The 13268-nt window shown below is 35.7% G+C and overlaps 1 protein-coding gene and 1 long non-coding RNA gene across 2 annotated transcripts; one reads left to right on the forward strand and one right to left on the reverse strand.

Annotated features, from left to right (window-relative positions):
• The first annotated feature begins 1726 nt into the window (after positions 1-1726).
• On the forward strand, positions 1727-3026 carry LOC108813029 (uncharacterized). Its single transcript, XR_001943521.2, has 2 exons — positions 1727-2228; positions 2332-3026. It is a non-coding gene; the product is annotated as an uncharacterized LOC108813029 (long non-coding RNA).
• LOC108813028 (uncharacterized) lies at positions 2883-8369 on the reverse strand. Its single transcript, XM_018585454.2, has 15 exons — positions 7994-8369; positions 7183-7585; positions 6919-7096; positions 6699-6838; positions 5770-6553; positions 5484-5584; positions 5243-5387; positions 5090-5158; positions 4961-5006; positions 4391-4851; positions 4113-4192; positions 3852-3987; positions 3485-3677; positions 3326-3408; positions 2883-3230 (listed from the first exon to the last, which is right to left on the reverse strand). The coding sequence occupies exons 1-15, from the start codon at positions 8091-8093 to the stop codon at positions 3108-3110; spliced, it is 3042 nt and encodes a 1013-aa protein (XP_018440956.1). The 5' UTR covers positions 8094-8369; the 3' UTR covers positions 2883-3107.
• Positions 8370-13268: the final 4899 nt, after the last annotated feature.

Below are 13268 nucleotides of genomic sequence, written 5' to 3' on the forward strand. Positions count from 1 at the left end.
GGTATGAGGTTCGACTCTCAGACTATGCAACTTATTGCAGATTAACTCAAATCCAGGTTTCAAGTCCTAGAGAAAGAGCGATTTATTAGGCAACTATGCAGATTATGGAAGGAATGATTACATGCAACTATGCAGATTATGGAAAGAACAAAGAATCTTCAACATGGTGCAAGTAGAGAAATACTTGGGTTCACCCCTAGAGTGAACCTTTAGGTTCACCCAGCCAATAGAATTTCGTTATTTTATATTCAGTATGTTTTTAAAAAAGGAAACAAAGTATTGTCAAGTTTTATTATGTTTTTAAAATAAAAAATAAATAGAAAATAATAGTAGTAGCAAAAAAAAAATTTATATTTAAAATACCGTCAACAAAACACTAAACCATAAATCATAAACCCTAAACCCATGGTAAACTTTTGGATAAATCCTAAATTTTTTGATTTTTTTAAAAAATATACTTTTAAGACAATCATCAAAACACTAAACCCTAAACCCTAAATACTAAATCCTAAACCCTAAATAATAAACCCTAAACCCTTGGGTAAACCCTAAACCCTTGGATAAATCCTAAACTCTATGATTTAGAATTTATCCAAGTGTTTTGGATTTACCAAGGGTTTAGGGTTTATCCAAGGGTTTAGGATTTAGGATTTAGGGTTTAGTGTTGGTTGACGGTATTAAAAATATATTTTTTAAACGTGTTTTTGTTTGCAATTATTATTATTATTATTTTTTTTTTTTTTTAAAAAATATAATAAAACTTGACAATATTATGTTCCTTTTTTAAAAGATACTGAATATGAAGTAACGAAATTCTATTGGCTGGGTGAACCTAAAGGTTCACTCTAAGGATGAACCCAAGAATTTCTCGTGCAAGTAAATCTGGTCAAGCGTGGATCTTCATAGAACGGTTCAGATGATGTACTTAGACGTAAATCTTCATAAGACATGTAGTATTGTCGGTTGTCGAATCGTCTATGTAATCTTCCTAATAATTTTAATATGCAGACCTTTGATTCTTGTCCGGATAAATCCAGGCTCCAAACCCGAATCAATTCTTGCCTCGAGATAAAATAAAAAAATTATACTAAAGGTGTTTCTTCAATATTTTAGGAGATAAAAAGATTTAAACCTATTTTCCGAATATGAACATTTATATAAGAGATACCCAAATCCTACGGCATATCGATTATTCAAGACTTTTGTAGAGTTAATCCAGCTACAACTAGAGTTTCTATTCCAAACTGTTGTAATCCTGATTTTAAAAATTAATACAACATTAATTTTGATCAGTGTTTCTGCTTAGTATTGCTTACTTCACGTTTTCATAGTACCAACAAAGAATTAATACAAATTTACTTTAAAAGATTTTAGAAAGAAAAAATTTCCAATTGTTTTTTAAAATTTTTATATTAGTTAAATATTTATTTATAGACTAGTTTGAGAATAAATTATGTTTTGTGGCTATTTGAAGTCCTTTATCAGATAATAAAAATGATAAAAATAATAATGATAAAACTGTAATAGTACAATAGGAGAAACACTATTATGCTTTTGTTAATGGATAACTATTTTGGGAGACAAAAGATCCATTTTACCAGCCTTTTTTTTTGTGCGACTCCATTTTCCAGCCTAGATAACCGTTTGCAGCGTTTCAACCCCCATCATTTCATTGGAGGATCCTAGTCCCAGAAAAATACACCCTGGAAACACATTCATTTTTCATTCTTGTTCTAGTCCATTCTTCATAACATCGATAGAAAATCTTTTTTAAATTTTTTTTATATATTATGGAATTGGAAGGTACATATTCAAAGCTAATCAATGTGTAAATCCTTTTATATACATTTTTTACTGGTTCTTGATATGTTCAAAGTATTTTCTTAGGGAAGAAGAAATCATAGGATGAGAGGAAAGAATGTTGAAATTAATAATCTGAAGAAAGATCACTACAACCATGATGATGATGATGATGGTGAATGTTTTTGTCTGGAGCATCAGACAGTAACGCGGTGTACAGTCCATGTACAGACACACAAATAAGAAAAGGAGATGGTTTCACCATTGTTGTCATCTCAAGTAGAGAAGCTTTCTTTCTTGACCAAGTCCAGCTTTCCCCTTGCGATTCTCGTCTTGGTTTAGCGGCCAAGATGGCTCACCTCTCGCTTTTTAGACCTAAGACGGATGAGATCTCTCTTCTCTCTATCGACACAAGTACGCTTAAGCCGGTAAGTGTCTCTCTCTGGCTATATGATGTAATCTCAACGAGACACAAGTCACAAAGATAAAAGTAGTAAAAAGCTATTTGGGATTTTGTTGCCTTGTGAAAAGAGTGAAGCAGGTACGCAGCAAGATCTTATCCTGTAAAGGTTGTAGATGGAAGCAGTCAAGCAACACCATCACAGAGTTTGTAATGCATAACCCTTAAACCTGTTCAGAACAAACATTCAAATAGAGAACTGAAACATTGTCTATGGTAAGTAATGTAACTTCAGAAGGGAGTACTACAGAATCTGTTCTGGAAGAGCATTGGATGCGATTCGTGCAAAGGAGCATCTTCCTCTGTGTCTGAACGGGACAGATTGTGCGGTTCCAAAAGAAAAGTGCAAAGCTAGGGACAGACAAGAACCTTGAGTCGTTGAACTCTTGGTACGAGGTAAACGATCTGAGGCAGTGCTCGCTTACTGTGCTCTATGCAAATGCTGTAAATTCTTGGAGTGGATGACTTTTCTAAGAGAGACACATTGTAATGCAGCAGCTGCTATGTAGCTGAGGTTCCTAAATAGGTTTTTAACTTTCATGTCTTAGCAATGATGAATAACTTGCACCTCCAAGTTTGCAGACAAAAAGAACATTTTCAATTAAGATAAATGCAAAAGAAAGAAACACACAAAAGGTTTATATACAGAACCCTTCTGTCATTGTTGTATACAAAACCCTCGCAAATTGATGTTTTATACACAAGGAAGAATATTTAAAAGAACCCCAAAAAGCACTAAAAGCAAAAAAAAAAAAAAAGAAAAGAATCGAAGTTTAATAAAGAGAAAGATAAAGCAACTGGTTCATGTCAATCTTAGGCTACCTCCCTCATTATAAACATGGTGCTATTACTCTGACCGACCGTTCGAGTTCTCCCTTATGTCTCTCAGAAGATCTTTCAGCTCCGGGAATACCGTTCGGAGTAGCAACTCCAGTATTGCAAATGTTAGTTGCTTTATGCATATGTTTGACTGCGGTTAATGATTCATGTGTCATGTATTGGTCAAACCAAAATGATGGATGAGTCACCCTAATTAAACCCTTTACGCAGTAAAAGAAGACTAACCTGAGTGAAATAGAAGATGTCTCTTGCGCATCTCCTGTACTGATTGTGCCCTACCAAGCCCACTAAGGCTGTTGGCGCCCCATCTGATCATACACCAAATATTGAGGCTACTTACAATGAGACTAAAAACTAAGTATGAGTAGAGCCTAAGATACTCACCGAAAAGGAATTTCTTGATTTCACTAGCCCTACGTGAAGCTTCGAATTGCTGCTCAAAGGTACTGGGTTTAACATCCTTCATGCCACCAAGTTGGCCTGCTATTTGGAAAGCATTATCACTAGGGTCGGTCCTATCCGATGCCTCTTGACCGTCACCCACTCTGGTAAAGAACACGCCATCTGGCCAAAGAAGCTGCAGAGAAAATTCAAAATACGATTATAAGCAACACAAATTGGATACTATCCTAACAGAGTTGTAATAGGTTTCAACGAATGACCAAACATGATATCAAATCTCATAGAGGACAAAAACAGGTGAAGATTCAGTTTACTACTAGAAAAGATAAGGGAAAACTTAAATTCTTACATCTTGAGCCCAACGTATTCCATGAGCTACTGTGTCTTCATTCCGCAGCCAACACACTTCCCTCAGGAGCCAGTCATCCACAGCATCTTCCATAACTAGCTGTAATATTTGCTTTGATATCCAGAAAACTTGCCTCCTATAGTTATACCATTTTAAGATTATTCAAAAAATAAAAAGCCATGTGAGACAGAGGCCTAGTCAAATAGAACAACATGATCTACAAACAGATAACATCAGAAAGAATAACTAGTTTGTCCTCACCTTAACCAGCCTCTTCTATTTAACTGAAACACCTTGTCGACTAGGTTCAAAATCGGCACACTGACATTGGGCGGATTCCACTAAAAATAAAAAGCAGAGGAATAAGTATTCCGAAGATTCAAAATCAGAAGATACTAAAAGAACTAGTACTTTAAATCTCTTTGGTAATAGGTCTCACTAAGCATAGTTAAATTCTAGGTGCATAGATCAGATTGGCTTATGTATGTGTCATCAAGAAAAGTTGTAGACGAGACACTAAAGGAGCATTTATGATGTACCTCAGGTACGCCAGTAGGACTAGGAGCCACACTTGTGGATGGATCGGCATGCTGCGAATCGCTGAACCCTCTTACTTCAGATTTTGCTTTATAATCATTTTCCTTATCCAAGGGCATTTTCTCAGGCTCTCCAAGACGTCTGACCACTCTTGGTTGGAAATACTTAGAGTCCAGTTCATTATCTGAGTGCCACCCATTAGCTTCTGAAACAAGACTACCTTCCCCTTGGGTGTTCTCTCCAAGTTTGTCAATGTCTTCATTATCGGAAATGCTGCTGTGCATCGATTCAGTTGCAGTTTCCTTAGCGAGGTGAGTGTTCATGTCATGTACACTCCAGGAGAGGTGGCGCGCGGGAGCTTGATCAGTTTCTTCAAGTGGAGATCCTACAACCTTGCGCATAAGGCCACCCGAGACCCCTTTAAACTGACGTACAATATCGTCCATGGCATCATCAACGTTAACTGCTCAATTCCAAAAAGAAGACTTAGTAAATTGGCAAAGTAGAGCAGCAATAATCACTTCTCTATTCATTATGATCATTTGTTTTGAAGCTACATGTTGACAAAATACCTGCAAGAGTTTTCATCACTGATGAAGACTTTCCAAATGAATAGTTCTACAAAACGAAAAAGGCAATTGTTAGAGCATCTATCCAAATGAAAACTGAAAGCAGTAAAAGGGATTGCACTTAGGTCTCACTTTTGAGGACTCCCTTAGAAAATCCCAAACTTCATATTGTTCAGCAACATTAGCTATAGACAAGAGATCCTGCAGACAAGCGAAAAATGGCTTAATAAGAAAATGTTGATGGTAATTATGGTTTTAAAAAATTGCTAAGGGACTAAATAATACTTGTAGATACTTGTCCAGCTGAATACAGCGGCGATGAACAAAAGCATCTTCGGTGCTTGATGAGAATATACGCTTGGGAGGCAACTGTAAATTGTAATTCGGGATTTCTTTGAGTTGGCGATGCAACCGCTCGAAATTACTGTATCTGAAGGAAACAAAACAGGCAACTAGAAAGTCAATATCAAAAGCTAGTGACATGGGTAACTAGTCCAATAATGTGCACAAGAAATGAGACAACAACCTTCTCTTAACAAACCAAGTTTTGTTTTCCGTATCTGTCACCGCAATAGAATATACTGCAAATGATTTTGATGACATCTTCTCAAAATAAGCTCCAAGAACCTGCAGCAACACAGACATAAGATATAATCTTCTGAGAGCTCTTTAAGACAAAAGAAATAGTGATCTTAAGTGAACATCAATGTAAATTGCAAAACAACATACACAAAACGGAAACGGTTGTTCAAGTGCATGTCTGTCGCACACAAACATAAAAACAAGAAAGTAATACAGAGCCAAGAGCTTACCCGACATTTCAGTTTTGAGCATTGCTGACTCTCTTTGTTAAGAACGATGTTTGGAGATTTACTATCACAAGTATGATTCTCATTGTGCTTGATGTAAGTACTGGTGTAGAAATCTGTGATAAGAGGACCCTCACCGACCCCTAATAGTGCCAGCCTCGTTTCAGGTTTTAAAAGATCCGACGTACTATTAGATCTCTTAAATCTGTTCTTATTTCCATCCGAAGGAGATTCCTGTCTAACACCAACCTCATACATATGGCGCCCTCCTTCACATGAAGCTGTTCTACTAATATCCTCTTCGATCTGCGTTAGTGAGTGCTTATCAACGCTAACTCTAGGGGGCAAATGTACCAATGCTTTTTCTTCTGCACCACTGGTAGTCCCCGGTATGGAACTATGGGTTTTCTGTTTGGCTTCTACTGGACTACTAACGGAAGAACCCGTTTTCAGAGATTTTTTGTACTCTTTCTTTTTGTAGTTTCTTCCTTTGGTCCACATGTTTTCGAGGTTTTCGGGAGTAAGAACCTCGGTTCTCCTTTGCGTTGCGACCTCTAGCATCCGAGCCCAATCACCAGAGTTCTGTTGAATGCGCAGTTCAGGATGTCTTTCATCGTCTACGGATGGTGTTTCCTGCTCATTAACTTTTGCCAAATTCATACTTTTTGCTTGGCTATCGGAGGCTGACAATGAGGCAGAGTAAACACTCTGTTCTTCCCCAGAAAACTGCTCAAAGTTTCCCTCTTTAATAATATTGATAATGATCTCAAGCACTTCGTTGATACGCCTGGGGAAAAATGGAAAATTAATTATCATCTCTAACTGAAGTATAGTTTCAATTGGATACATTTATCTGAAACTCTGAAAGCATAAGTTGTTCCCCGCTAGTTTGTATTATAACTTTCTGGAAGACAGATAGGTAGAGAACTTACTCGGGGGCTGCTAAATTCAAAAGAGGTTGAACTACCAAGCAAGTAACAATCTCTCTAGCTATCGTTCGAACAAGAGGGCACTGAGCTTCTCGCGGTCTGAGAACCACAGATAATATGCCAGCGACTATTCTCTGAAGAACCTGTCAGAAAAACAAAGAGCACGTTTTGGTAAAAGTGAAAACGCCACTGCGTATTTTACTTCAGAAAGCATCGCTCATACCTTGTACTCACTCTCAGGCGAAATGAGTGCAGGATAAAGCTCCCCAGAAGCCATAAGATGGTACTTCAATCTTTCATCTCTCTCTTCAGATGACAATGTCTTCATAACATCAGTACCTATAGCAGCGTGGTTTCTTCTAAAAATCTCCAAATGATCACCTATCAGATCAACTATATCCCTGCACAATCAGGCATTTGATTTCATCACCATCCAAATAAAAAATCGAGAACTTTTGATGAGGGAAGAGGAATGAAGAATGGGCACCTAGTTAGCAGGTCGACGATATTGATCTCTTTTACCCTGACTGAAATTTCACCAAGAGCATCCATGATAACTCCACGGATGAGTTCAGGGGCCTCTTTATCCGGGGTGATCAAAGAGTACCACAAATTTATAACGAAATCATTGAGGATCTTGTCGATAAAGTCATTGATGGCAGCTTCCACAACAGGAGAGTCGATATTCTTCTTCCACCTAGGAGGTGGTGGGGTAGTGGAAAGACGAGGATCATTCAAGGACAGCTGCTTCTTGGCGGGATAAGAGAGCCTGCTCTGTCTTGGATCAGGCATAACTTTCCATCTGAACTCAATCTGATTAAGAAGAATCCGAAGAGCGCCAAGAATGAGGATTGCCATTGGCAAATTCATCCACATAGACTTGCTTGTATCTGCATGAGAGCACCGCATCAAAAAGGGATCAAAAACAAGAAAAAGACATCTATAATGATCAAAACTTGGACTCCAGAAAATGGAAACAAGAACATAGTAAACACCATATCATCTATCAGACCAGGTTTCTTCCAAGTGAAGTGGTTCTGTGTTCCAAACTGATCTTAAATCATCCACAGAACAAGACAGATATAGAATTGACAATACTTCATCTATTAGACCAGGTTTCTCACAAGTAAAGTGATTTTTTTCTGTTTTGTGATGTTTAAAAGTCATAAAAAAATCAAGAGGGTAAACGCAATTTTGCAGCTTTTAGGACATATCAAATTGTAAATTTTAACCTCATAACGAGACAGCTAACAGAAGAATCTCATGTGAAAGAGAGGAAAGGTAGGGAATAGACATACGGGTCAACAAGTATGTGACGGAGAAGATGCACAAAGCCCACCAGACGGTCCGTATTTTAGCTTCTTCGATCAGATCTTGTATAGTCTCCATCGCCTTCATCGTCTCCTAACAAACAAAATTTACCAATCCAATCTTCAGAGAAAAGAGAGGATTTCTTGAACCCTAGCTGCTTACTGCAACCCGGCGAAAAAGGGTTAGAAGGTCGTCGAGATTTGGGATCAATTAGTGATGATCGAACATGGTGGATTCTTCTTCCTATCTGCCTTTCTTTTATTTTTTTTTTCTTTGCTCGATCTTTTTCCTCTTTTTTTTTTGGTATTGTTCGTCTTTTTTATTAGGACTGCGGAGACGAGACAATTTCTCCGGACACATCCACAAAAGGTAATGCGGTGTCGTTTGCTCGCGGATGCAAGTGCCATAGTTTATTACATTACATATTTAACGGAAAAATCGCATAAAAAACCCTCAAAGTGTCACTTACTCACACTTTAAACCTTGAAATTTTTTCACTAACACTTTTAACCTCAGAAGTGACATTTGTGTCATAAAAAACCCCAAAACTAAAAAGTTGACCTGTTTAACAGATAAAAAGGTGATTTGTCAAATTTTTTTTCAAATTTTTTTTTATTTAATTCATAAAATAAATAAAAATTAAAGAAAAATATAAAATTAAATAAAAATTCATAAAATTAAATAAAAATTCAGAAAATTAAATAAAAATTCAAAAAATGAAATAAAAATTCAGAAAATTAAATAATAATTCAAAAAATAAATAAAAATTCAGAAAATTAAATTAAAATTTCAAACAATTAAATTAAAATTCAGAAAATTAAATAAAAATTCATAAAATTAAAACTTAGATTGCTAGACTATCCACCTAGGGTCTAAGTTCCCTTAATTTTACGGCAGTTTTCAAGACATTTTCATTCATTTCCTACGAAAAATTAAAACCTTGACAAAATTTTCTAAGTCGAACGTATCTTAGTCTCGTTAATGATCCGAGATTGTCTCTTCTTCCTTTTTCTTCTCCTCTTGTCTTCTGACCTGAGTTTCAAATTTCGTAACATTAGTTTTTACGAGAAGTAGTGTGTATTTCGTCGAAGGCTTTTTGCGAGTATGAATTAGTAATTTATCGAAAGTTTATTACGCGTTTAGGAATGGCCACTTTCGATTCAATGTCAAAGGACTTCAAAAAGTCAGATACTGAATTTCATATGAATTGGTTTTCGAGAAAATTCGAACGAAAATATCAGAATTAGTTATTTATTTATTTGAAACTTATTTAACTTCTGATATTTATTTAGTTTTATGATTATTTTTAATTTTCTGATTTTATTTTATTTTTATATTTCTTACTATTTTTTTGAATTTTATTTTATTTTTATGATTTTTTACTATTTTTTTGAATTTCTATTTAATTTTATGAATTTTATTTAATTTTCGGAATTTTTATTTGATTTTCTGAATTTTTATTTGATTTTTTGAATTTTTTTGAATTTTTATTTAATTTTATGAATTTAAATTTAATTTTATGAATTTTTATTTATTTTTCTGATTTTTTTACTAATATTTATTTATTTTATAAATTAAATAAATATTTTTTGGAAAAAAAACCGACACATCACCATTTTTACCTGTTAAACAGATCACTTTTTAAGTTTGGAGGTTTTTTATGACAGAAATGTCACTTCCGAGGTTTAAAGTGTTAGTGAAAAAATTTCAAGGTTTAAAGTGTGACTAAGTGACACTTTCAGGGTTTTTATGCGATTTTCCCCATATTTAACCCTTTGCAAAAAGAAAAAAAATGTCATTTAAATCGTCGAAACTTTTAAAGTTAGTGCTTTAAATCATCAAAACTTTTAGATTTGATTGAAATAAAGCATCCACTTTTTGATAAACAAAAAGAAAACACTGTATGGTGGATGCCAAACATCCGCCCCAACCTCATCAATGAAGACGCTCTTTTGACACTGTCGAGGGATAAGGAACGACCTCACAGTTCGACGCCTCAAGGAGATGTGTTAGAAGCATCGCCCAGAAATTTTGTTCTTTTCTGAGATTAAGAAGGAAACTGCTGTTGCAAAACATTCAGGCTGATTTATGATTTAATAAATTGTTTACCGTTGAGTCTCTTAGCCAACATAGTAGTTTAGCTTTGTTTTTATGGATGAATTTTAAATTGTTATTTTGCTTTCGAATAATCGAATGATTGATGTAAAACCTGTTATTAATGGAATAAATGTCTATATGACATTCAGTTATAGGAACTCTGTGTTAGAAAAAATAGATCAAGTTTGGGAATGCGTTGCGCGTTTTGCCACTACTAGAGATGGTCATTGGTTTAAGATTGGTGATTTTAATGAAATAAAAGGACACCATGAAAAAGAAGGAGGAAAACAAAGAATATACATATTTTCTTTCCTTCAATCAAATGATCATGGATTGTGGAATGTTGGAGTTTCCTTTCTCTAGCAACCAACTATCATGGGCTGGAAAACGATCCAATGGTAATGTACGTTGTCGCTTAGATCGTGCTCTTGGAAATGAGGATTGGCATGCAAAATTTTCACACTCTAAAGTACAATATCTTCGTATGTGGGGATCGGATCATCGTCCAGTACTCGCTGATATTCTCATAAAACCAACAAGGAAAAATAAATCATTTTAAGTTTGATAAGTGATTGTTGGATTGTGAAGAAGTAGGTCAAGTGATCTCAGATGGTTGGAATTCTCCTGACCTCCCTCCAAATGCGACTATCATGGATCATATATCTAGTTGCAGGACAATAGAAAAGATAAAAAATATTTAAATGTGGCAAAGCAAATTGAAGAACTTAAGGTGAAGGTGGATAATCTCTAATCGGATGATGGAGCAACAACAGAATATATAGGAGCAGCACTCAAGGAACTAACTGAAACTCTTAAGGCCGAAGAACGATTCTGGAAACAAACTAGTAGGGCCTTCTGGCTGAGAGAGGAAGATTTGAACACAATGTTCTTTCATGCTATTACAAGACAGCGAAGAGCCATAAATAAGATTACAGGTCTTTTGGATTCTGCTGGGAATCTGGTTGAGGATGAAGAAAAATTGGTAGCCATTGCTACTGATTATTTTAGAGAACTGTTCGCAACTTTAAACACAGGCTGATTGATGAAGCCCTAGCTAATGTCACGACGAGAATCTCTGACCAAATAAATATGGATCTGACGGCTCCCATCTCCAAATGGGAGGTGAAGTTGTTCCTATTTGCAATGCATTGGAGAAGGCTCCAGGACCCGATGGTATGACAACCCTATTTTATCAAAAATTCTGGGACACTGTAAAAGAAGATCTAACCGTATGGTTAATGAATTTCTCTTGGACGGCACCATGGCAAATGGTCTCAATGACGCAAATATTTGTCTAATCCCTAAGAAAGATAAACCAAATGAAATGTCTCAGTTTCGGCCCATCAGTCTTTACAGTGTCAGCTACAAGATTATATCAAAAGTGTTATGTCAGCGATTAAAGAAAATACTTCTGGATCGGATATCAGAAACACAAACAACCTTTGTTGCTGGAAGACAAATATCGGATAATGTATTGATAGCACAGGAAATGTTCATGCTTTACGTACAGATCCTGGAGGAAGAAATACGGGAATGGCAATAAAGACGTACATGATTAAAACCTATGATCGACTAGAATGGGACTTCATGAGTAAAATGGGATTTTCAGATATGTGGATAGGATGGATAATGCGATGCGTAACATCTGTGAAATACCATGTCATGTTCAATTGTCAACCCAGAGAAAATATTACCCCACACAGGGGATTGTGACAAGGAGATCCTTTGTCTCTTTTCATCTTTATCTTATGCAAGGAAGCACTCGTTAACCTTCTTAATCACGCAGAGAATCAAGGGAAGATAACGGAGATGCGCGTCTCTCGCACTAGCCCTCCAGTATCTCACCTTCTCTTTACTGATGATAAGCCTATTCTTCTGCAAGGCGGAGCACCGTGAATGTGATGAAGTCATGAAAGTTCTTAAGACATATGAGAAAGACTAAAGACTCTGGCCAGCATACTAACTTTGAAAAATCTTCCTTATTCTCTGGGAAGAGGATACCTGGAACTAGGCCTGAGCATTTTAACATGGACCCTAAGACCCGACCCGGAACCGATCCGAAAATATTCGAATCTGAACCGACCTTAACGTTTCGAAGTACCTGTTGGGTCCAAAAATTTCCTACCCGAATAGATCCGGACCCGAAAAGAACCGATCCGAATAGACCCGGACCCAAGAAGAACCGATCCGAATAGACCCGACCCGACAAGAACCGATTTATACCCGACTTAAAAACATGAATATCCAAAACTATGTTTTGTTATATTCTATTTTCTATATTTTATTTTATGATTTGGTTGGAAAATATTTTTGTTAACAATCTTTGTTATTATTTTATAAAATTTTCAAGTAATATGAAGTTTTAAATGTAAAATTCAAATTTTTTTCTTTTAATTTTTAATAATTTATTTTAAGTTATTTTGTAAGATTTTAGAAATATATGACATATTATGACTAAATTTGATGAAATTTGTGTATTTTTGTGTGTTTTAGATCTTAAATATCCGAACACGACCCGACCTGATATGAACCCAAAAAATTATGGGTATTTTACAAGTATTTTAATTATAGACCCGAACCGACCGGACCGAAAATTTAGAAGTACATGTTGGGTCCAAATGTTTAGGACCTGAAAGAATTTGGACCCGAAAAGAACCGATCCGAACCCGACCCGAAGACCCGAACGCCCAGGCCTACCTGGAACTAGGCCTGGGCATTTTAACCTGGACCCGAAGATCCGACCCAGAATCGCCCCAAAAATATTCGAACCTGAACCGACCCGAACGTTTAGAACTACAAGTTGGGTCCAAAATTTCCTACCCGAATAGACACGGACCCAAAAAGAATCGATCCGAATAGATTCGGTTCCAAAAAGAACCGACCCGAATAGACCCGACCCGACAAGAACCGATTTATACCCGACTTAAAAACATGAATATCCAAAACTATGTTTTGTTATGTTCTATTTTCTATATTTTATTTTATGATTTAGTTGAAATATATTTTTGTTAACAATCTTTGTTATTATTTTATAACATTTTCATGTAATATGAAGTTTTAAATGTAAAATTCAATTTTTTCTTTTAATTTTTAATAGTTTATTTTAAGTTATTTTGTAAGATTTTAGATATGCATGACATATTATGACTAAATTTGATGAAATTT

The sequence above is a fragment of the Raphanus sativus genome, chromosome 6 (genome assembly GCF_000801105.2).
Source record: "Raphanus sativus cultivar WK10039 chromosome 6, ASM80110v3, whole genome shotgun sequence".
In the NCBI taxonomy this organism is placed as follows: domain Eukaryota; kingdom Viridiplantae; phylum Streptophyta; class Magnoliopsida; order Brassicales; family Brassicaceae; genus Raphanus; species Raphanus sativus.